At 59.1% G+C, this 23,955-nt stretch overlaps 1 protein-coding gene across 2 annotated transcripts in view; it reads left to right on the top strand.

The window, feature by feature from the left end:
* Window positions 1-23,670, top strand: part of MEGF8 (multiple EGF like domains 8) — a 41,085-nt gene extending 17,415 nt beyond the window's left edge. Inside the window, exons 16-41 of one of the 2 annotated variants that reach the window (XM_052655756.1) lie at window positions 747-865; window positions 961-1,092; window positions 1,169-1,282; window positions 1,725-1,973; window positions 2,475-2,674; window positions 2,914-3,124; window positions 3,220-3,469; window positions 3,987-4,119; window positions 5,591-5,838; window positions 5,930-6,040; window positions 6,201-6,319; window positions 6,693-6,900; window positions 7,418-7,598; window positions 8,370-8,533; window positions 9,169-9,313; window positions 10,335-10,566; window positions 11,698-11,821; window positions 11,959-12,172; window positions 12,327-12,541; window positions 15,285-15,492; window positions 15,689-15,848; window positions 16,273-16,465; window positions 17,142-17,312; window positions 17,402-17,532; window positions 18,205-18,337; window positions 20,760-23,670. In XM_052655756.1, the coding sequence (XP_052511716.1) occupies window positions 747-865; window positions 961-1,092; window positions 1,169-1,282; window positions 1,725-1,973; window positions 2,475-2,674; window positions 2,914-3,124; window positions 3,220-3,469; window positions 3,987-4,119; window positions 5,591-5,838; window positions 5,930-6,040; window positions 6,201-6,319; window positions 6,693-6,900; window positions 7,418-7,598; window positions 8,370-8,533; window positions 9,169-9,313; window positions 10,335-10,566; window positions 11,698-11,821; window positions 11,959-12,172; window positions 12,327-12,541; window positions 15,285-15,492; window positions 15,689-15,848; window positions 16,273-16,465; window positions 17,142-17,312; window positions 17,402-17,532; window positions 18,205-18,337; window positions 20,760-22,028 (5,634 nt within the window). In that variant the 3' untranslated portion in view covers window positions 22,029-23,670. Of the gene's footprint in view, window positions 1-746; window positions 866-960; window positions 1,093-1,168; window positions 1,283-1,724; window positions 1,974-2,474; window positions 2,675-2,913; window positions 3,125-3,219; window positions 3,470-3,986; window positions 4,120-5,590; window positions 5,839-5,929; window positions 6,041-6,200; window positions 6,320-6,692; window positions 6,901-7,417; window positions 7,599-8,369; window positions 8,534-9,168; window positions 9,314-10,334; window positions 10,567-11,697; window positions 11,822-11,958; window positions 12,173-12,326; window positions 12,542-15,284; window positions 15,493-15,688; window positions 15,849-16,272; window positions 16,466-17,141; window positions 17,313-17,401; window positions 17,533-18,204; window positions 18,338-20,759 lie in introns of those variants that run through there. The other variant, XM_052655757.1, reaches the window with a different exon arrangement.
* Window positions 23,671-23,955: the final 285 nt, after the last annotated feature.

Below are 23,955 nucleotides of genomic sequence, written 5' to 3'. Positions count from 1 at the left end.
GGTCCCCAGGACTGGCTGAGAGACCCTGGGTAGTGGTGAGGACAGACATCTGGGGCCCTTGTGTTAGCAGGTGAGAGTCAGGTGGGAGAGGGGCTGGAGAGCAGGCTTGACGTCGGCATGACTCTGCATGTGGCAGGGACCGGAGAACCGAGCTGGACGTCTCTGCACCAGAGGGGCGTTATCTGCTTGGAGAGCAGAGCCCGAGAGCAGGTCTTGAGGCCTGCTGGCTCCAGAAGTTCAAGCCACCTAGTCAGCCATTCACCTCCTTCTGTTCCATGTCCTCATTTTCCCTAGAAGTTCATTCCTTGGGAGGGTCAAGGGAGCCTCAAGGGCTCCAGACTTTCATTCCCCACTCCCACCCCGGGCACTCGAGTCCCAAGGGGAAGGACAACACCTTCCTGTCCCCACTGCACCCTCATCCCTCAGCTCAACAGAGATTGCCAAAGAGCCTTTCCTGTGCTTTTGTTGGGGCTGGTGCCGGCTCCTGGACCAGTGAGGCTGGGGGAAGAGAGGGTGACCCCTGCCCATCTCTGGATCCTGGGGATTGGGTCAGCCCCACCTGGACCACACAAAGTGGTGCTGCTGCCCCCAAAGCGAGCCGTGTGGGTCAGGCAGAACCCGTGGATCTCCCTGGCTGCAGGAGGGAGGTGGGCTTGGACCAGGGATCTGTGAGCCGGTGCTGGGGACCTGGCGCCAGGAGGCCCAGGGGAAGGTTCAGCTGGGCTCTCCCTCCTCCGTCCTCCCAGGACCCCTTCTGTGAGTGGCATCAGAGCACCAGCCGCAAGGGGGACGCAGCGTGCAGCCGGCGCGGCCGGGGTCGGGGCGCCCTGAAGAGTCCGGAAGAGTGCCCCCCACTCTGCAGCCAGTGAGAGCCGCTGGGCCCTGGGAGAGGGCGTGTGAGGGTGTAGGGGGGCTGGGCGGCGCCCTGACCCGGTGCCCCTGTGCCCTGCCTGCCCCCAGGCGGCTGACCTGTGACGACTGCCTGGCCAACTCAAGCCAGTGCGCCTGGTGCCAGTCCACCCGCACCTGCTTCCTGTTCGCCGCCTACCTGGCCCGGTACCCGCACGGGGGCTGCCGAGGCTGGGACGACAGGTGCGGCCGGGCGGCAGGGGCGCAGAAGGGGAGGGTGGAGATGGGGCGCGGCGGCCTCACACCCACCTCCCCGCAGCGTGCACTCGGAGCCTCGGTGCCGGAGCTGTGACCGATTCCCGAGCTGTCACGAGTGTCTGCAGAGCCACGAGTGTGGCTGGTGTGGAAACGAGGACAACCCCACGCTGGGCCGGTGAGGGGGCGGGGTTGGGGCGGGGCCGCGGGGGCTCGCTGCCCACCCTGATTCTCACGGCCTCTTTGTTTCTCTGCCCCTTGGCCTTTTTCTCTGTTCTCCCCCCTTCTCTCTCTCTCTCTTTTCTCCCTCCCAACTCTTTCCCTGTTTCTGTGACTTGTTTCCTCTCATCCTCCCTTCTGTTTTCTTTCTTCTGATCTTTGTGTTTCTCTTTTGCCTCCCTTTGTCTATATCCTGGCCCCCTCTCCTGTCCTTTAAAATCCTTTTTGCCTGGCTTCCCTGGGTTTTTCTCTCCCTGTCTTCCATTTCTCTTTCTGTCTGTCTCCGTATTCATCTTTGTGTCTCTCTGGTTTATCTCCTCTCTCCCTGTCCCTGTTTCTCTGTCTCTCTCCTTACTGTGCCCCTCCACCCCAACTGCCTTCTTCAACCCCTCTCCCCGCAGTTGCCTCCAGGGGGACTTCTCAGGGCCTCTGAGTGGGGGGAACTGCTCCCTGTGGGTCGGGGAGGGCCTGGGGCTGTCTGTGGCCCTCCCCGCCCGCTGGGCATATGCCCGCTGTCCAGATGTGGACGAGTGCCGCCTGGGCCTGGCGCGGTGCCACCTGCGGGCAACCTGCCTGAACACACCCCTCAGCTATGAATGCCACTGCCAGAGGGGCTACCAGGGCGATGGCGTCACTTACTGCAACCGCACGTGAGTGGGGCCTGGGTTTCCATGGAGATGTCGGCCCAGGGCGGGTACGGGCGGTGACGCTGGGCGGAACTGATGCTGGTGTTAGGCTGCCTTCCCTGGAGCCAGCCTCCGCAGTGAGCCTTGGGTTTTTACCTGGCAGAACAGGCCCTCATTAGACCGACAGGGTCCTCAGTGTTACACAGTTACTGTGGAGACGGGTCACCCTTGGACTAGAGGCCGCAGTTGCCATAGAGATGGAGGAGGACCAAGTGGAAAGGGGTCTCTCTTTCACAGAGAACAGATCACCAGTGGTGATATTTGGTTTCTATAGAGACAGGAGTTACTACATGTGATGGGGTTACCTTGGAGACAGGGCGACCCACGGAGTCCAGGATCCTGGAACAGGCAGTAGCTTCTGATGGTGTTGCCATGGAGATACTGGGGTGGAGCAGGGAGAAGGGTGGATGCCTTGGGGGCTCCAGGCCTGCCTATCCTTCCCCCACCCCCGCCACGCCCCCTCAGGTGCCTGGAGGACTGTGGCCACGGTGTGTGCAGTGGCCCCCCAGACTTCACCTGCGTGTGTGACCTGGGCTGGACATCGGACCTGCCCCCTCCAACTCCTGCCCCCGGCCCCCCTGCGCCCCGCTGTTCACGGGACTGTGGCTGCAACTTCCACAGCCACTGCCACAAGCGGGGGCCCGGCTTCTGCGATGAGTGCCAGGGTGAGCAGCCAGCCCGCTGGCCTCGGGCACCTCCCTGGGGCTCCTGAGTCCCCACCCCCCAGCTCCAGGTCCCTCGGTCCCACTGCCTGTTCAGCGCCCGCCCTCCCTCCTGGGATCTGCACTTCCTCCTCAGTCTGGGTCCCAGTTGCCCCTCTTTGAGCCAGGTGGGATCAGACAGGGTCGGGCTCCTTCCTGCCTTGGCCCCTGACCCTGCCTCCTGCCCATGGGGACCTCCACAGACTGGACGTGGGGGGAGCACTGTGAGCGGTGCCGGCCTGGCAGCTTCGGGAACGCCACAGGCTCCGGCGGCTGCCGGCCCTGCCAGTGCAATGGGCATGGGGACCCTCGCCAAGGCCACTGTGACAACCTCAGCGGGCTCTGCTTCTGCCAGGACCACACTGAGGGTGCCCACTGCCAGCTCTGCTCCCCTGGCTACTACGGGGACCCTCGGTGAGCCAGGGGCCAGCCAGGCCAGGGTGGGGGTCAGGGATGTGGCGGGCCGGGGCAGGACTGATCTGACGCTGCCTCTCCTCTCTTCTCCACAGGGCAGGTGGCTCCTGCTTCCGGGAGTGTGGGGGTCGTGCCCTCCTCACCAACGTGTCCTCAGTGGCACTGGGCTCACGCCGGTCTGGGGGGCTCCTGCCTGCAGGTGGCGGGGCAGCAAGAGCGGGGCCTGGCCTGTCCTACTGTGTATGGGTTGTCTCGGCCACTGAGGTGCTACAGCCCTGTGCCCCCGGGACCCTCTGTCCCCCGCTTACCCTCACCTTCTCCCCCGACAGCAGCACCCCGTGCACGGTGAGCACCAAGGGCGCTCGTGACAGGCCCACGTTCCCCCACCTAGGGGGAACCTTCAGACAGACCCTGGCCCCCACGTCCCTGCTTTTTCATCCATCAAACTCCCAACTCTATTCCTCAGGCCCCTACCCCTCTGTTCCTCAGCCCACAGACCCTCCCACTTGCCAGGCTGCCTCCTGTTTCCTGGACCCCAGTTTCCCATTCCCCAGTCCAGGCATGGTAAACGTTTGTACCTTGAGTGCCAACTCTGATCGATTGGTAGTGGCTGCCAGGATCTGTGCATTGAGAAAGAGCCTCCAGGCACAAGTGCCTGATTGATTAGCCATGTCTGCTGTCAACACAGGCTTGGGAATGGTGGCCTCCATGCCACAGCGTGACAGTCGAACTAGGTGGTTCAAGCAGCTTTTGCCCCCGTCTCAGATTGCCATCTCTTTTTGAGCTCCTCTCCTCCCAGACCCCAAGGATCGCTTTGTCTCTTCCTCATCATCCCCTGATCCTTGATTCCTCACCCCTCCAGCTGAGCTACGTCCTGGCTTTTGATGGATTCCCACGCTTCCTGGACACTGGTGTTGTCCAGTCGGACCGTAGCCTCATCGCTGCGTTCTGCGGCCAGCGGCGGGACCGGCCCCTCACTGTGCAGGCCCTGTCTGGTATGGGCACTGGGGGAATGGGACTGCGGTCCTGGACTGTCCTTTGTCCCTGTACCTTGCTGCCTGAGGTGGGCTCAAGACCCAGCCTGACTGTCCCAGCACCTGATTTGCTGGGTGATGCAATTCCTTGCCACCTCTGGGCCTCAGTTTTTTCAGCTGAAGATTGCACTGCCTGGGTTGTGTCTCTGGAAAGAAGGTCCAAGTGGGGGACACAGAATGTAGCTGGTGTGGCCCCCGAGCATCTCTCTCTTCAGCCTAGTGGTTCTCAACCAGGAGTGACTTTGCCCCTTGGGGTATTTGGCTGTGTCTGGAGATGTTCTGATTGTCACAATTGGAGGTACTACTGGTATCCCATGGGTAGGGGTATCCCATGAGTGGGGGCCAGGGATACTACTCTGCAGTGAAAGGGCCTGTCTTTGGAAATGCTTCTCTTCATATTGTAAAACCAAGTGGCTACAAGGCTGTGAGAGGGCAGAGTTGGAGTTCTGCTGGCGATGGCATGCAAACCCAGACCCTGCACAGCGAGCTGCTAGAGCTGAGGGGTCCTCTGTGTCATTTCACCCAGCAAATGTTTACTGAGCACCCTGCTGTCAAGCTGGGCCTTCCTGGGCTCCATGCTGGGCGTGTCGAAGGGAATCAGGGACACAGGCGCTGCCTTCATGGACTCACAGCAGAAGGGAACGTGACAAACAGCAGTGAACAAATTATAGTCAGAATAGTGACACTTTTTTGAGAAGGAACGAGAGGAAATGGAAAGGACTGGGGACCTGGCCTGTCTGGGCAGATGAGGAAGGATTCTTTGCAGAAGTGAAATTTTAGTTGAGGCCTGAAGGGGGCGGTGTGGGCAAGGACGACTATTGAGGGAGGCATAGCAGATGCCCAGGCTCTGAGACTCGGTGGTAAAGAATTGGCCTGCCAATGTAGGAGACGCAGGTTTGATCCCTGGGTCAGGAAGATCCCCTGGAGAAGGAAATGGCAACCCTCTCCAGTATTCTTGCCTGGGAAATCCAGTGGACAGAGGAACCCTGCAGGCCACAGTCCAGGGGGTCGCAAAGAGTCGGACATGACTTAGCGACTGAACAACGACGACAAACAATAACTTCCTGTTCTGAGAATAGGAAGCTGGCCAGTGGTGCTGGAGTGCAAAGAGCTGGAAGGGTGAGAGGGTATGAGGTCAGAGAGCCTGCAGGCCTACCGACTGTATTTTTAAAAGATATTTATTTCTTTATTTGGCTGCACTGGGTCTTAGTTGTGGCATGGGCTTAGTTGCAACATGTGAGCTCTTAATTGGCAGCATGCAGTTAGTTGCGGCATGTGGGATCTGGTTCCCTGATCAGGGATCAAACTCATCCTCTGCATGGGGAGTGCGGAGTCTCAACCACTGGACCACCAGGGACACCCAACCCCTGTCTCTTTAAATATCACTTTGTTGCGACCTTGTGACAAGCCTCTGGACTCTTTCCTCCAACAGGGCTGCTGGTACTTCACTGGGAGGCCAATGGCTCCTCATCCTGGGGCTTCAACGCCTCCGTGGGCTCTGCCCGCTGTGGGTCAGGGGGCCCTGGGAGCTGCCCTGTCCCCCAGGAGTGTGTGCCCCAGGATGGGGTCCCAGGTGGTGGACTCTGCCGGTGTCCCCAAGGCTGGGCTGGCCCGCACTGCCGCATGGCTGTGTGTCCTGAGAACTGTAATGCCCACAACGGGGCGGGGACGTGTAATCAGGTACGGGTAGACGAGAGCAAGCCAGGTGGGACGGGGGGTGGGAGTAGTAATCAGGGCAACCCCCCCACCAGCTTCTTCTGATGTCCCCCAGAGCCTGGGCGTGTGCGTCTGTGCTGAGGGCTTCGGGGGTCCTGACTGTGCCACGAAGCTGGATGGTGGGCAGCTGGTCTGGGAGACCCTCATGGACAGCCGCCTCTCAGCTGTGAGTTATGGGACACCACTCCCCAGGGAGGTGCTGTGCAGCCCGCCTCCTGGATCATTCTCCCTGCTCCATTCCCCAGACTACCCCCAGAGACCCTGTACCCAGCCTGCCACTTGGTAATGACCTCACCTGAGCTCTCCTGTCCGTGCCCCACCCCCAGGACACTGCCAGCCGCTTCCTGCACCGCCTGGGGCACACGATGGTGGAGGGACCTGATGCCACCTTGTGGATGTTTGGGGGCCTGGGCCTGCCCCAGGGGCTGCTGGGAAACCTGTATAGGTGAGGACGGCCTGGGAAGGTGGGACACCTGAATGACAAAAGGTCACCTCGGGGGAGGCTGAGATGCCTGTCCCATAAGAGTCCCCTGCGGAGGGTGCAGAAAAATCTCCACAGGTGCAGGATACCCCAAAGGATGCTGGGATGCTTGTCACAGGAGGCTTACCTCAGGGGCTGGGGTGCTTATTGAGGTGGTGGTACCCCAGAGGATGGTACAGTGATTGTCATAGGAGGATCACCTTAGAGGTGTTGGGGTACCTGCCAAGTGGGGGGTGATTTCCAGGGGATGCTGGGGTACCAGTGGGGGGATGTTGCCCCAGGGGGTTATGGGCTGACTGCTACATAGTGAGGCTGCTTTTTGGCATCTTGGCCCCAGGTACTCGGTGAGTGAACGGCGGTGGACACAGATGTTGGCAGGAGCCGAGGATGGGGGCCCAGGCCCCTCCCCTCGCTCTTTCCACGCTGCTGCCTACGTGCCTGCTGGCCGTGGGGCCATGTACCTGCTGGGGGGCCTCACAGCTGGGGGCGTCTCCCGGGACTTCTGGGTCCTCAACCTCACCACCCTGCAGTGGCGGCAGGAGAAGGTGAGCATCTCAATCCCCAGGTCCCCACAGCCAGGCTCCAGCAGAGATGGCGAGAGCAGCTCCAGCCATTCTTGCCCCCAGAGGAGGATGCTTCCTCCTGGGGCCCCAGCACAAGTCCCAGAAGTTGAATTTCTTTGGCCGTCCTGGGTCACATTTAATTCCTGAGCCAGTCCCCAGCCAAGGGGATGTTGACCCTCTGGGTGGCCAGGCTGGGACACAGTCCCCTTGTCGAGCTGGTACACTCAGCCCTGTGCAGCCAGGGTAAGAGCCGGGGAGCAAGGGATTCCCAGAGGAACCCCGGGCTATTCCCACCTGAAGAAGCGACACCAAGCAGGCAGAAATAGTGACAGGTCTGCTCACCTGCCGGGACCATGACTGGTGGGAAGGCCTGGGGTCTGACCTGTTCCCCCTTAGCGGTTCAAGGGGAGAATGGGGAGCTCTGAGCCTTGCTTCTACGCACAAAATGACCCCTGATCTCTGCCCCACTCCCTGGTGACCTCCACCCTTCATCCCCCAGGCCCCTCAGACTGTGGAGCTGCCAGCCGTCGCTGGTCACACGCTTACTGCCCGCCGAGGCCTATCTCTGCTCCTGGTGGGTGGTTACTCCCCGGAAAATGGCTTCAACCAGCAGCTGCTTGAGTACCAGCTGGCGACTGGCACCTGGGTGTCCGGGGCTCAGAGCGGGACGCCCCCCACAGGTGGGCCTGGGAACAGGGCGCGGCCTGGGGGCTGGGCACAGCGCTTTTGACTCTTGACCGTCCTCTCTACCCCCTCCGGTCTGTGGTCGCTGCCCCTACGCCTGTTGCCTCCCTGTGTACCCCATCACTCACCCACCTTCTCAGGATGCTGTCTTTTGAGAAGTTCAGTTTCTCTCCTTACCCCTCCCAGACTTCCTGAGAAGCTGCCCCGCCTCCTGCCTAGTAGCAGTGGGACACTTTCCCTCTCCCAGGCCCGAGAACACTGCCCCTCAGATATTTTCCTTTCTCTCCCTCTCCTCTTTCTTTCCTTCTTTGGCTACGCCGGATCTTAGTTGCAGCACGTGGGATCCTTCGATGTGGCGCACAGACTGCCCAATTGTGGCGCACAGGCTCAGTAGTTGTAGCATGAGGGCTCTCTAGTTCCGTGGCCTGTGGGACCTTTGTTCCCCAACCAGGAATCAAGCTCTCATCCCCTGCATTACAAGATGGATTCCTAACCACTGGACTACCAGGGAAGGCCCTCTCCTTCTGCCGTTCTTTGATCACTGTTCCCAAGGTCCCTCTGATCACCCTGTCTCTCTCTTTTCCCTTTCCCAGAGTCTCCAGTGGCTGTCCTTTAGCACTGAAGGGAGAGGGAGGGGTTGAGAAAGGCTCCCAGGTCTCCGGCGTCAGGGCCTGGTAGGGTGGTGTCGTGGTCATGAGAAGGGGAGCCCAGGGGGCCTTCTCGGCCCCCAGCTCTTCCCCCAGCCTCTGTGCTCACTCTCCCCCCAGGTCTCTACGGTCACTCTGCTGTGTATCACGAGGCCACCGACTCCCTCTACGTGTTTGGGGGTTTCCGCTTCCACGTGGAGCTGGCAGCCCCATCCCCTGAGCTCTACTCCCTGCACTGCCCTGACCGCACCTGGAGCCTGCTGGCCCCTTCTCAGGGAGCAAAGGTCAGGAAAAAGGGCCAGACAGATGAGTCGGGGGGGTGGTGGCGGGAGGGCCCCTCCTTTCCCAGTGCCCCAGGGAGTGGCTCAACCCTGGATTCCTACTCTGCCTCCTTTCCAGTTCCCTCCCCCAAGTCTCCCCTTCTTCTATCTGACCTGGAGGTAAGAATCATCCACCAGGAGATCAGAGGCCTGTGTTCTGACCTGGTGCTCCCACACTCTGGGTGTGGCCTGGACAGGCCCCTCCCCTTTCTGGCACCCCCAGCTATGAAGCAGGGAGCTGAGGTCTCTTGTGCTTCCACCTCCAAGGCCAAAGGCATCAGTGTGAGTGAGAGCAGGAACCTGGGTGCCTAGAGACAGCTGCATTTTCCATCTGTGAACAAGCTTCCAAGCCCTTCTTGGGGCTAGACTGCAAGGGAGATGGAAGTACGAGCCTCAGCAGGAGAACCCCCAGTTCAGCTGGCGAGGTCACACGAGAAACCAGGGGTTCATCTCAAGCCATCCAGGCTGGCTTCCTGGGGAACAACATGGGGCATGAGGGTCCTAGGGGTTCACAAAAAGGAGATGGCTCTTGGGTAGGCTAAGAGGGAGTGGAGGATGTGGGCTCTCATAGGCCACCCTGCCGCGTGTTCCCCCAACAGCCCCGGCCCCGACTCTTCCACGCCTCGGCCTTGCTAGGGGACACCATGGTGGTCCTTGGGGGGCGCTCAGACCCCGACGAGTTCAGCAGCGACGTGCTGCTTTACCAGGTCAACTGCAACACCTGGCTCCTGCCTGACCTCATCGGTGAGTCCGCCACCCTCCCGGGAGGCCTCGAGACAACCAGGGGGCGCTCTGGCCTGGTCTGAGACCCCCCACTCATTGGCAGTCACGTGGACCCCTTCAGACTGACAGGCAAAGCTCCCGTCCTCCACATTATCTCAACACCCACGGAAACACCTTCCTTCCTTTTTTTTTTTTGTTAGGAATGTTTTAAATTCTGATTATGAAGTTGTGGTAGGTAATTTGTAAAACAGGAAAAAAAGCATCCCCCATAATCCCATTCTCTAGAGATGACTGTCATATGTGAGGGTGTTTCCTCTTAGTTCATAGGCTGGCAAGGGGCTGTATCTTGCCTTCGTATTTCATTTGACCATCGTAAGTGACTGACTGTGTTTCTGGCTCTGTCTCCTTTTCATTTTGTTTCTCTCTCTGTCCCTCTATCTCTAGTTTTCTTTTGCTTTTAATCTATTTTTTCCACCACTCTGTTAATTATTTATTTTTTTAGGATTTAAAAAAGAGTAGGTGCTCTGTGATGACCTAGATGGGTGGGATGGAGGTGGGAGGGAGGTCCAAGAGGGAGGGGATATATGTATACATATAGCTGGTTCACTTTGTTGTACAGCAGAAACTAACACAACATTGTAAAGCAGTTATATTCCAATAAAAATAAATAAATGAAAATTTAGGGGAAATTCAGGTAATGAAATTGGCCACTGTAAAATGAGTCAAGTGACGTTCAGTACCTTTGCAGTGTTGTTCACGCACCACCATGTGGTCTGGTTCCACAAAATTTGCCTCTGGTTTTATTCCACTCTTTCTGTTCCTTTTCCTGTTGGTGTGTCTCTCTCCCTCTTTCTGTCTTGCTGTGTGTGTGATTGTCTTGTTCTGTTTGGCCTTGTCTGTCTTCTCCCTGCCTTTTCTTGCCTGTCTCTGCTCTTCTTAGGCCGTCTCTCTGCCCAGCATCCCTCTCTGACTGGCTCCTGTGTGTGGATCTCTGCCTCCAGCCACCTGTTCTGTGTCTCTGAACTTTTCTGTCTTTCCCCAGGCCCAGCCTCTGTGGGACCGCCAATGGAAGAGTCTGTGGCTCACGCTGTGGATGCGGTAGGGGGTCGCCTGTTTATCTCAGGAGGCTTTGGGGGAGTGGCCCTGGGCCGCCTGCTGGCCTTGTCCCTGCCCCCTGACCCCTGCCGCCTGCTGCCCTTGCCTGAAGCTTGTAACCAGACTGGGGCCTGTACCTGGTGCCATGGGGCCTGCCTGTCCGGGGACCAGGCCCACAGGTAACCGTGGAGACCGACAGCACATGGGTGGGGGGTACCGGTGCCGTCCAAAGGGGGCTCTGTGCTGGGCCAGGCTTGTTGGGGAGGCCTCAGGAAGGTACTGTCTGGTCGGGACACCAGCTCCCCTGGGAGAAGGGCCAGCTCATCTCAGGCGGGGCAGGCATGAGGAGTGCCTGAGTGGGGAGCCCTGTTTGTGGGCTGGGGCAGCTGAGTCTGAACTGGGCCCCAAATGACCAGCTTGGGGTCATTTAGACCACGAAGATTTGAAAGTAGGGCTGTGTCTAGTGGCTTTTAGAAACACCTGAGTTGGGGAAGACTGAGACTGGAGAGGTGGGTGGGTCTGCTCAGAGGGGGCTCCAGGGCCCAGCCGCCCTGGGCTGTGTCCAGCTCCGGAGACTCCTCTTCTGTAGTTTGGGAATCCAGGCATCTATCTTGGGAGGCTGAAAGTACTTTGCTGGGTTTAGCACAAATTGTACTGGCCGCAGTTACCCTCTGCTGACGTGAGGCTACTAATGGGCTTTGTTTTGTCCCATTACATGTGTCACCGTGTTTACTACAGACTATTATAGGGTCTGATTTTTAGGGTGCTCCCCCAGACTCTGCTTGGGGTGTTACATAACAGTGGGTATACCCACTGCTTTTCTAAAACCTAGAAAATTCTGAAACGTGTATTCCTTCAAGGATTTTGAGTCAGGGATTGCTAGCCTCCACGTGGGTGATGGGGAATCACTGAAGGGGTGAGCAGGAGAGGGCAGGGGTGGGCTCATGGAGGAGGGGATGGGGAGGGGAGGCTGCAGGTGGAGGCCTGAGAGGAGGAGCCTTGACCTGGGCAGGGGGCTGCAGGGGTTGGGGAGGAGGGGGTGGTCAGGGAAGAAGTTAGGAGGCAGAGGCCTCCATGGGCGGAGTGCCAGGAGGACATGGGGTGTTGTCCAGTGTCTCTGGGATGACAGGTGGCCGTGGGACCGTCACCAAGTGAGCTCAGGAGGGGCCAGTCTGGGAGGCCTGTGCTGAGACTGGGATGGACCTGCGGGGCCTGCAGACCAGAGTCCAGGAGGCACCAGGGAGGGGCGCTGGGTACGGGGAGGATGGAGCCTGGCTGAGCATGATGGGCCAGGCCTCCCGCCTCCCCAGGCTGGGCTGTGGCGGCGCCCCCTGCTCCCCTATGCCCCACTCCCCTGAGGAATGTCGACGTCTGCGGACCTGCAGCGAGTGCCTGGCCCGCCATCCCCGGACCCTGCAGCCTGGAGATGGAGAGGTGAGTGATGGGGCAGGGGGGTTGGGGAGCGTGTGTCAGGCACCACGGGGCTCTTCACCTGGATCAGGTGGCAACAGCTGAGACTGGGGGGGTGCTGGGGGCCCTGACGACCCCTCTGAGCCGGTGCCCCCCCCCAGGCCGCTGCCCCCCGCTGTAAGTGGTGCACCAACTGCCCCGAGGGTGCCTGCATCGGGCGCAGTGGGTCCTGCACCTCAGAGAACGACTGCCGCATCAACCAGCGTGAGGTCTTCTGGGCCGGGAACTGCTCTGAGGCCGTGTGCGGGGCGGCCGACTGCGCGCAGTGCACCAGGGAGGGCAAGTGCATGTGGACGCGGCAGTTCAAGAGGACAGGTGAGTGCAAGGCCTGCTCCCCGAGAGGAGAGTCCGGGGGCCTGGATCCTGCTCCAGGGACGCCAGGGGCTCAGCGGCCTGGTCTGAGGGGGGAGGTGGGGAGTGGGCAAGGGACCTGGACCCACTTCTTAATCCCTGCACCCCCCAACCTCAGGGGAGACCCGCCGCATCCTTTCGGTGCAGCCCACCTACGACTGGACGTGCTTCAGCCACTCGCTGCTGAATGTATCCCCGATGCCGGTGGAGTCATCACCCCCGCTGCCCTGCCCCACACCCTGTCACCTCCTGCCCAACTGCACCTCCTGCCTGGACTCCAAGGGTGCTGACGGGGGCTGGCAGCACTGCGTCTGGAGCAGCAGCCTCCAGCAGGTACCACACCCGGCCGGGGGTGCGGGTGGGCCTCCCCTCCCCGCCACGTTCACCTTTCTCACCACCACCGCCTCTGCCCCAGTCCTCCTCTGCTTAGGTCTGCTCCCGCCATCACCCTTCCTCTTCCTTCCCACTTTCTCTCCTCACATCTCTTTCCTCCTTGTCTTGTTCTTTTTTGGCCACGCCACGGGGCTTATGGGGTCTTAGTTCCCCAACCAGGGATTGAACTTGTGCCCACAGCAGTGAAAGCGCAGAGTCCTAACCACTGGACCACCAGGGAAGTCCCTGAATCTCATTGTTCAAGTGTTTTTAGAGACCTCAGTCTCTGCCCTAAACCCTGGTGACTGGTAACTCCCCTAAGTCACTCCATTAACATAAACTTAGGTGTAAAGGGGTTCCTTGTGAATAACAAAGGACGTCCCATCACTCAGGAACCCCTGTGCATTTTAGTAGCTCCGTACCAGGAACCCGGGACAAAGACCAAATATATTTGGCGTCATACCACTCCATCCCATAGGAGGGTCGTCCACATTAGATGGGAGAATTATTTAGAGCCTGGAGCAGTGCCTGCTGTTCAGTAGAAACTCAGTAATACCACCCCCCGACGCCCACCCCCGGGAAGATCTCCATTCTCAACTCTCTGTGCCACACGGAGAGGGTCAGTACAGTGGCTGGGGGTGGGGGTTGCTCCCTGTGGGGGCGCTCAGTGTGGCTGCAAGGGCAGAGGCCCCCTGCAGTGGCTCCTCAAACAAGCAGAGGGCCTCTCTCATCCTCAAGCCTGGGCTCCTTCTGGTGATACAAGGTCTCCCTAAGTATTTTTGAGGTTGGTATTATTTGTCTTTACTGGGATTCCAGGGACTGGAAGACAACACCAGAGAGCCTGCAGGCAGCTGAGGAGCTGGGAGGCGAGAGGGAGTGGTGGGGCGGCTGAGTGGATACCACGGAGCTGAAGCTGCGTGGGAATGTCAGAGGCCGCTGCCACGTCTGACTTCTGGGAGAAGCAGTTAAAAACTAAAGTGTGTTGGCTCAGGGTTTTTTTTAAAAGACGTAGGTTAAGGGGACTTCCCTGGCGATCCAGTGGTTGAGACTTCACCTTCCAGTGCTGGGCTGCGAGTTTGATCCCTGGTAGGGAACTAACATCCCACATGCCTTGTGGCCAAAAAAACCCCCCAAAACTAAAAACATAAAAAAATACTGCTGCCCATCCCCCAACAACAGATCAAATGTAACAGGTGTGCAGACAAGACCTGTTGTGCTGTGGCTCAAGGGCAGCCACGTTGTAACTGTCAGACTTTGTTCTGAATGACTTTGGCCTTAGAGCCTGGGGCAGGCAACAGGGTGCTGTCTTCCCCACTGACTGGCTGGCTTCTTCCTTCCCTCCCTTTCTTCTTTCACTAAATTCATCACCAAGCACCTTCCTCATGCTGGGCACCTTGCCAGGCGGTGGGCATAGGTCAGCAGACAAGCTGGGACCCTGCGTCTCTTCCAGGAAACGCAGTTAGTGGTGTTGGGCAGCATCGCATTGGGCCACTACAGTGGTCCCAGAAGAGAACACTTGGCCGACTGGAGCCTTGGGCTTCTCTCGGCCCCCTTCCCGATGGCCCTGCTGTCTGTCAAGGGGCACTAATTTTCAATCTGGAAGCCTGACCTGGAGGAGAATTTGGCTCCGGCTGTTCAGCCAGGCTCAGCTCATCACCGGCATAGCCCGCAGTGGGTTCAGAGCTCCGGCCGCAGCAATCAGGGTTTTCTATTTCAGGAATGCACAATTGCTTTGTTTCTTCCTGAGTGCATCCAGACAGACAGCTTAGACTAATCCCTTTCCCCTTGTACTTTACTTAAGGCCAGAGCTGTAAATAAAATGCTATCATACAGTGAGGTAAGTTCCTGACCTCATTGCATACCCTGTCTGAGTGCCCGGACACAATAAGTGATGGTGTGTGAGCTGCACTGCAGCGCCTGACCACAGATCCCAAATCCTCCCAGCCAAGGGCAGGAGGATCCTGTTGCCCCAACGGCTGGGCCCACGTTCTTTTTTTTTTTTTAATTAAAAAAAGTGGTTGTTTTTTTTTTTTTTTGGCCACTCTGTGCCTCATGAGGGATCTTAGTTCCCCAACCAGAGGCTGAACCTGCAACCCCTGCAGAGGAAGTTCAAGGTCCTAACCCCTGGACCACCAGGGAAGCCTCTTCACGTTCTTTCTAAGAGACTGTGGCTGGCATCCCCCTCCTGAATCTTGTTTCTGTGTCCATCTGGGACCATTGCCTTTCCTTGACTGTAAGAAACGGCTGTATCCCAAGCCAGGTGGTAGAGAGGGCTCGCTACACCAACACAGCGGCGCCCCTGGTAAGGCGGGTGGGAAGTGCAGCCAGGCACTGGAGACGGAGCCCGGAAGGCTGCCTCTCTCGTCTTTAGTGTGTGTGGGTCTCATCTCTGCTGCCTTCTGCCTCTGCTCTTTCCTTGCCCCTCCCCACTCTCTTCCTTTGCTGTCACATGTTTATCCAAACGGCCCGGCCAGCCCTGGTCCACACAGTCTAGTTTTAAGGCTGTCCCTAGCCTGACATCCAGTCTGAACTTCCAGTTACAAAGGCTGAGAAGGGAGGATGCTGTGGCCCCAGGTGATGTCCGTTTTGGCCCACCTGGTTGTGGCCAGCAGGGGTGAGATCTCCAAGAAGAGGGTGCAGCCCAGGGAGCTCCCCAGGACACGTGTGTCTGATGCCCCTCCTCTGCCATTTCTGCTCTCCGCAGTGTCTGAGCCCGTCCTACCTGCCCCTGCGGTGTATGGCCGGAGGCTGTGGGCGGCTGCTCCGCGGACCCGAGAGCTGCTCCCTGGGCTGTGCTCAGGCAACCCAGTGCGCCCTCTGCCTGCGGCGCCCCCACTGTGGCTGGTGTACCTGGGGGGCCCAGGATGGGGGCGGCCGCTGCCTGGAGGGTGGACTCAGTGGCCCCCGTGACGGTGAGACAGACGGCTTTGGGGATGGGGTGAGGAGGGCTGGCGCCTGTCTGGGTTCCGATATGGGGGTTGGTGTGGAGAATGAACTTGCGGGCCCTCACAGGTGGTGTTCAGGGAAAGTGGGAGCAAGGGCCAGGGTGGCTGGGTGGGAGGTACAGAGGCTCTTGCCTCCCAGCGAAGCCTGGTATCCTCATATCAGGGCTGACGTGTGGGCGACCTGGGGCCTCTTGGGCCTTTCTTTCCTGCCCCCCGGAGGACGAATGTGCCAACGGGCACCATGACTGCAATGAGACCCAGAACTGCCACGACCGGCCCCACGGTTACGAGTGCAGCTGCAAGGCAGGCTACACCATGGACAAGTGAGGCTCCGGCTGGACCAGGGCTCTGGTGGGGTTGAGGGGAGCAGGCCAGACTGACCGTGGAGTGGGAGAGCCTGTGAGGAGCAGTTAAGGATGGGGCATGGACCCGAGTAGGATGCAAGGAAACACAGTCCAAGGTGTGGAGGAGGGCGTGAGGTAGGCGCTCGGTCCAGGGAGGGCAGGCTGGTATGTTGGTTTGAGAGGGTGCCCTGGAATGGGGGGCCATCGCTCCCGCAGGAGGTTCTGGGCTGGACCCTGGAGCAGGGCAGTGGTGGAACAGACCTGGGGCAGGGTGGACTAGTGGAGAAGAGGGTGGGTGGTTGGGGTGGGCTCTGAGAAGCTGTGAGGACCCTGACGCCAGCCAGGTCTGCCCTGGGGAGGGGGCGGCTGCTGCCCTGCCCTGACCCCCACCCCCTCCCCGCAGTGTGACGGGGCTGTGCCGCCCGGTGTGCGCCCAGGGTTGCGTGAATGGCTCGTGTGTGGAGCCCGACCACTGCCGCTGCCACTTCGGCTTCGTTGGCCGCAACTGCTCCACGGAGTGTCGCTGCAACCGTCACAGCGACTGCGCCGGCGTGGGGGCCCGCGACCACTGCCTGCTCTGCCACAACCACACCAAGGTGGCCGTCCGGGATCTCCAGGCCTGCCCCCGGGCCCTGCTGGCCTTCCGCCTGCGCTCAGGCATCTTGAGCCTTGTCCGAAGCCCCTGTCAGCTAGACGCAGGGAGGAGAAGGCATAGCCCCATCTCAGGGGGGATGAAGGACCATGGGGACACCTTCTGGGGTTGTGTCACAGTGGGGTGCCTGGGAATAGTGTGACAGTTAGTGCTGGGCCAGGGAGGGTGAGCACGTGGAACAGCATTTAGGATCAGGTAGGGAATGGCTTTCTGACCTCAACACCCCGGACTGAAGGGGACTGAGACCCCGTCAATGGAGGTGTGCAAATGAAGGTGGAGGGCCAAACGGTAGAGGGGCTGGGGTGGCCCAAGCCAAATGCCGGAGCCACTGCTGCCTTCCCATGGTGCTCTCAGGAAGTGGAAAGTGTTAGTTGCTCAGTTGTGTCCAACTCTCCGCGACCCTGTGGACTGTTGCCTGCCAGGCTCCTCTGTCCATGGAATACTGGAGTGGGTAGCCACTCTTCTCCAGGCCAGGGATCAAACCTGGGTCTCCTGCATTGCAGGCAGGTTCTCTACTGTCTGAGCCACCAGGGAAGCTGGGTGCTCTCAGAACCTCCCCCCACTCTCACACCCGCTAGGACCCTTCACTGCCTCTGACCACTCTGTCCCTGGTTTTCCAGGGCAGCCACTGTGAGCAGTGCCTCCCACTGTTCGTGGGTTCAGCCGTGGGGGGAGGGACCTGCCGGCCCTGCCACGCCTTTTGTCGCGGCAACAGCCACGTCTGCGTCTCCAGGAAGGAGCTTGAGATAGCCAGGAGGGAGCCGGAGAAATACTCGCTGGATCCAGATGAGGTGAAAGAGGCTGGGGTCCTGAGCTCCTGGGTCTGAAGGAGGGGTCTGGTCCGTGTTGGTTGGCGATCGCCCTGTCCTCCCTTGGCCAGATTGAACAGTGGGTGACAGAGGGTCCCAGTGAAGATGAGGCTGTGTGTGTGCACTGCCAGAATAACAGCTACGGGGATAAGTGTGAGAGCTGCCTCCACGGCTACTTTCTCCTCGACGGGAAATGCACCAAGTAAGTGGAGGCGGGCCAGGGACCTCCACCTTGCCCAATAGGAGCAGCTCTGAGAGCCCGAGTCCTCTCCCCAGTCCTCAGCCCTCAGGCAAGGATGGGGTCCCATGAGGCCAGGGTTGGGGGCAATAGATAGACTCAGGTAGGAGACCTTCCACCTCAGAGGCTGGTACTGAAATGCAGGCTGCTAAGCAGCCCTGGTGGAGACTGTTAGGCAGAGAGACTGCCCTGGGATGCCTCTGGTGGGCCAGTGGTTAAGAATCCACCTTCTGATGCAGGGGACATGGGTTCCATCCCTGATCCAAGAACTAAGATCCCACATGCTGGGGAGCAACTAAGCCTGTGCACTGCAACTTGAGAGCCCACATGCCACAACGAAGACCCAGCACAGCCAAAAATTAAAAAACATTTTTAATTTAAAAATAAAAAATAGGACCCTGAGGGAGACGCTTCACGCCAGTCTCCCCATTCCATCCCCTTCCTTCTGACCCTGGAGTCCGTCCAACCTAGGTTCTAATCCTGACTCAGCCACCGAACAGCTCTGTGGCCTTGGGGTAAACGGCTTGACTGCTGTGAGCCTCAGCTTCCTCTTCTGGCCTCACGGATTGTAGCATCCAGCCTGGCCCCTGTAGGTCATGGGAGCTCTATAACCCGCATCTTCTTCCCTCTCTTCAGATGCCAGTGTAATGGCCACGCGGACACGTGTAATGAGCAGGATGGGACAGGCTGCCCATGTCAGAACAACACAGAGACAGGCACGTGCCAGGGCAGCTCCCCCAGTGACCGCCGAGACTGCTACAAATACCAGGTACGGCTGGAGATGCAAGTTACGGGTCAAGGGCACCAAGCCCAGAAGAGGTCCGAGCTGGGATGAGGCAGCCTGGCTCAGGCAGGACTGACAATATGGTTCTGGTATATGTGGTCCTGGGGATCAAGGTCAGCTTGATAAACTGATCCCTACGGAGAAGGCAATGGCACCCCACTCCAGTACCCTTGCCTGGAAAATCCCATGGATGGAGGAGCCTGGTGGGCTGTAGTCCATGGGGTCGCTAAGAGTCGGACACGACTGAGCGACTTCACTTTCACTTTTCACTTTCATGCATTGGAGAAGGAAATGGCAACCCACTCCAGTGTTCCTGCCTGGAGAATCCCAGGGACAGGGGAGCCTGGTGGGCTGCCGTCTGTGGGGTCGCACAGAGTTGGACATGACTGAAGCGACTTAGCAGCAGCAGCAGTCAGTGTCAGGCCCTCAGCGTGATACTGGGAACCCAGAAATGAGCCTCCTGGGGGGCTTTCAGGGTGGTAAGGAGACAGGCTCCATTACAGGTAGTCACAACTTAAAGATGGCAAATGCTGGAAAACTCATATCATAGTAGCTGAGCAAAAAACAAAATGTGGCTCTCAAAACTGAGTTCTGGAGTCTGCCTTCAGGACTGGCCAGATCCAGGTGCTCACACCTGGGATTGACCAGGGTCAGTCCAAGCTCCAAACCCACAGCTGTCTGACCCGGGACAGGTGTCACCCAGGACCAGTTTTGCTTTCTTGATGTTTAATCAAAAGGCCTGTTGGTCTTTGTCTGAACAGACAGCTTTGGAGATGAGTTCAGACCTTCTCCTCCAGCAGCTCTGTTTGGGGGCTCTGATAAAGCAGTTTCTTTCATTTCTAATGACAGCAGTTGTTGCTGTTCAGTTGCTCAGTCATGTCTGAATCTTACCCCATGGATGGTAGCTCACCAGGCTCCTCTGTCCATGGGATTCTCCAGGCAAGAGTACTGGAGTAGGTTGCTATTTCCTTCTCCAAGGTATCTTCCTGACCTAGGGATCAAATCTGCGTCTCCTGCATTGGTAGGCAGATTCTTTACCACTGAGCCACCTGGGAAGCACCCCGTGATAACAGTGGTAGTTACTATATAGGGAGTGCTTGCCACTGAGTTGGAGCTATGCCACAGATACAGTGGAGACAGCGCACACACGGAAGGCTCAGGAAGGCTGTGCTGAGGCCTCAGTGAGCTGTGGGCAGAAGAGGAAGAGGCTCAGAGACCTGTCCGGGGTCAAACAGCTGCGTGGGTTTGGAGCTTGGATTGGCTCTGGTCAACCTCAGAGACTGAGTGATTTCTACTGGACTGCAGGAATCAAGTGAGCTGTTACCCATCCACTCATTCATTCCGCACATATTTACTGAGCACCTAGTTACACCAGGCACTACGCAGAGGGCTGGGACACAGAAGGGAACAAAACAGGCAAAATGTTCTGTCCTTCCCTGGTGGCTCAGACGGTAGAGAATCTGCCTGCAATGCAGGAGACCTGGGTTTGATCTCTGGGTCAGGAAGATCCCCCGGAGAGGGAAATGACAAGCTACTCCAGTATTCTTGCCTGGAGAACGTCACGGTCAGAGGAACCTGGTGGGCATGAGGTCGTAAAGAGTCAAGCATGACTGAGTGACTTAATGCTTTCACTTTCTGGCAAACTCATGGAGAAGTCCAGCAATAAACAGAAAAATAAGTCAGACACCCAGGGTGTTAGTGATGAGCAGTAAGGAGGAAAATGAAGCAGAGAGGAGGGCTCGGGGGTGTGGGGGAGTGGAAATGGTAGATACAGTGGCCAAGAAAGGCCTGAGCGAGAAGGTAAGTGTCACTCAAGGTGACACTTGAGTAAAGACCCGATGGACGTGAGGACACTGGACATTCAGACTTGGGGGAGCAGGGGAGCGATCCAGGCAGAGGCTCAACCAGTACAAAGGCCCCGAGGGAGGACCTACTTGTTACAGTCAGAAACAGCAAGGCCAGCAGGCCAGGCGGGCCCACTCGTGCGGAGCCTATGATTTCAGCAGTGTTTGCTCCCCGGGTACAGAGGAAGTCTCCAGTTCAGCAAGGGTAGGTCACTAGTCCAAGGCCACACGGCTAGGGAGGTGGTCAAGCCAGGATTCAACAGAGCTCTGCATCGCTGTGTCTCAGAGCTCCAGAGGCTTCGCCATCAGGGTGCTGTGGTTGCTGGGGTAACACCAGGAACCGCAGTGCTGGAGTGTAGGCTGCTGTTGGTGTCCACACTGTCAGGGACGTTTGGGGGGGGCGGGGTCACAGGGAAGCTGCTGGGACATGGGGACAACTAATCAGTAGATACAAAATAGAGGACCTGGTACAGTGGCAGAGGTTACTTACCAGTAGGTACAAAATACAGTCTGTTTCCTTGGAGGACTGGACACTGAGTTGCTTCACCCTGCCCTGCCCGCAGTGTGCCAAGTGCCGAGAGTCATTCCACGGGAGCCCGCTAGGGGGCCAGCAGTGCTACCGCCTCATCTCCGTGGAGCAGGAGTACTGCCTGGACCCCACGTCCCAGACCAACTGTTTCCACGAGCCCAAGCGCCGGGCTCTGGGCCCCGGCCGCACTGTTCTTTTTGGAGTGCAGCCCAAGTTCACCAATGTGGACATCCGCCTGACGCTGGACGTGACCTTTGGCGCCGTGGACCTCTATGTCTCCACCTCCTATGACACCTTCGTGGTCCGCGTGGCTCCTGACACCGGTGTCCACACCGTGCATATCCAGCCGCCACCGCCTCCCCCACCCCCCCCACCCCCTGCTGACGGTGGTCCCCGGGGACCTGGGGATCTGGGGGGACCCGGGGCTGGAGGTGGGCCGGCTACCCCAGCAGAGCCACGAGTGCGGGAGGTCTGGCCACGGGGCCTGATCACCTACGTGACAGTGACAGAGCCGTCGGCGGTGCTGGTGGTCCGTGGCGTGAGGGACCGGCTGGTCATCACCTACCCACACGAGCACCACACCCTCAAGTCCAGCCGCTTCTACCTGCTCCTGTTGGGTGTGGGAGACCCAAGTGGGCCCAGTGCCAACGGCTCAGCTGACTCGCAGGGCTTGCTCTTCTTCCGGCAGGACCAGGCCCACATTGACCTGTTTGTCTTCTTCTCCGTCTTCTTCTCCTGCTTCTTCCTCTTCCTCTCGCTCTGTGTGCTGCTCTGGAAGGCCAAGCAGGCCCTGGACCACCGGCAGGAACAGCGCCGGCACCTGCAGGAGATGACCAAGATGGCCAGCCGCCCCTTCGCCAAGGTCACCGTCTGCTTCCCGCCGGACCCTGCCGCCCCAGCCCCTGCCTGGAAGCCTGCCGGGCTCCCGCCACCCGCCTTCCGCCGCTCTGAGCCCTTCTTGGCACCTTTGCTGCTGACGGGGGCCGGCGGGCCCTGGGGACCTGTAGGAGGCGGCTGCTGCCCACCGGCCATCCCCACCACCACTGCCGGCCTGCGAGCCGGGCCTATCACCCTTGAGCCCACAGAGGATGGCATGGCCGGCGTGGCCACACTGCTGCTCCAACTGCCTGGTGGGCCCCACGCACCCAACGGCGCCTGCCTGGGGTCAGCGCTCGTCACACTGCGGCACCGGCTGCACGAGTACTGCGGTGGCGGCGGGGGCGCTGGGGGCAGTGGGCACGGGGCTGGTGCGGGCCGGAAGGGGCTGCTGAGCCAGGACAACCTCACCAGCATGTCCCTCTGACCCTTGGCGGGACCTTCAGCCCCAGCAGTCGAGTCCCTTTAGGGTGGCCGCCCTGGACTTGGGGTCCCTCCAACTGGGACACTGTTCTCAGAGACCTCCGGTTCCTTTCCCCTGGGGGGAGGGTCCCCAGACAGAGCCTTCTTTGTTCTGCGTTCAACAATTACTTACTGATTACCTACTATGCGTACCTACTATGCGCCAGGCACTGTTGAAGACACTGGGCGTGAGTAGGAACCGAGACAGTCAAGGTCCCTGGTCTCGCGGGAGTTTAGGGCCCAGTGCCGGGAGTCAGTCTACGTGCGCATGCGCGCGCCCACGCGCAAACGAGGAAAAGCATGTCTGAACCGGGCTAGCGGTGTGAGTTAGCAACGGGGTGAGGGACCTTGGGGTCGTCAGTTGTTCAGTGTGCGGAGCTCGAAGCTCAACTTTAAGAAGGAAACCGACTGTGGGAGGAGCTGTGGGGAGCGGGATCCAGGCAGAAGGAACTGCGAGGACAGAGGCGGGAAGTGGCTGATGTTACTGAAAAGGGTCGGAAAGCTGGCCAGTGTGGCCCTGACCAGATGTGCAGAGGCGGTGGGGTCAGGGTCGAGCAGGGGGCGGATCACCCGGGGCCCATCGACCCCGAGTAGGGCTTGGGGTTTTATTCTCAGGGCGTTGGGAAGCCATTGGACAGTCTTCTGAGGGAGAATGACAGGATCCGATGTATTTAAGAGGTCACTCAGCTGTGTGGAGAATAGACAAGAGATGCCGAGAGAAGCCGCAGGGGGACAGGACCCGAGATGGGCCAGGTCAGGGCAGAGGCTGTGAGAGGAGTCTGGGACAGAAGCGGGAGGTGAGTGGAAGGATGTTAGGACGGCATACATGGACATCGGAGCAGGGGAGGGAAGGAGGCCAGGCTGACGCCAGCTTTGTGGCCCAAAGTGTGGGCCAAGGTGGGACAGACGGGCTGTGGGGGAAGATTAGTAGGAGTCCAGCTTTAGACCTGAGATGCCTTTCAGCGACATCTCCTCAGTCAGGTCCCATCAGGGACACAGCCGCTGCCCTGAGGATCTCGGCAGAGGGGGCTGAGTGTGGGGGTTGGCCCAGTAGTGAAGGAGGGGTGCTGCTGAGAGGAGACTGGAAGTGGAGCCGCCCAGCGAGCCACAGCAAGATGCTGTTTCTGCTACCACGAGGCTGCAGGGACGAGCTCAGGTGGTGTTCCCCGATACCCGGGCCAGTGTCGCTGCGCTGCCAGGGCGCATGAGGAGACAAAGCCGCTGCCTGAGGTTGTGGGGGAGGGGAATAGAACTATTCCAGGTTGGGAATAGAAATGACAGTTTTCAACCTACAGCTCTCTTCCCAGATGACGTTGCCTTGAAGCAGCATCTGGCCTTTCCCCAGGGCCTCCCCTCACCCCAGCTGCCACCTTGGACTTCTGAGCCCTTCTGTCCCTAGGACTGCCCCGCCTCCCCCATTCCTGACCATCTTGAACTTCGGACTCCTTTCCCAAGACTCCACCCCCCCCAGCTGTGTTTTGAACCTTGGAAAGCGGGGACCCTGTGTCTTCCTGTCTGCTGGGGGCCTTCGTCTAAGAGGCTGATCCCTGTGTGCCATCAGAGGCTGTGGGAAATTGGGGGAGCAGTAAAAGCAACAAATAAAGAGTGTGTGGAAGACCCGGTATCCAGTGCTGTCTGTAGGAGATGGGCTGGCTTGGCTCTCTGACCTGGCACCTGAGAGCTGGTTACCTCGGATAAACATCCTTATCTTGGTGCCCCCGTCCCCCAAGCCATGTGGCCAGGGCCTGACTCTTCACCATGTCTTCTGGTGGGCATGGGGGTGGTATCACTACAGAAGCTCTTGTTTCCCAGAAGGCGTGAACTGAGGGGACCTGAGGGCAGTGAGACCTTTTACCCTTGCCCAGATCCCTATCGAGAAGAGACCCTTACTC

Source organism: Budorcas taxicolor, chromosome 18, assembly GCF_023091745.1.
Source record: "Budorcas taxicolor isolate Tak-1 chromosome 18, Takin1.1, whole genome shotgun sequence".
Taxonomy (NCBI): Eukaryota; Metazoa; Chordata; class Mammalia; order Artiodactyla; family Bovidae; genus Budorcas; species Budorcas taxicolor.
Note: the sequence above shows the minus strand (reverse complement) of the source record. Positions and strands in the feature narration are given on the sequence as shown.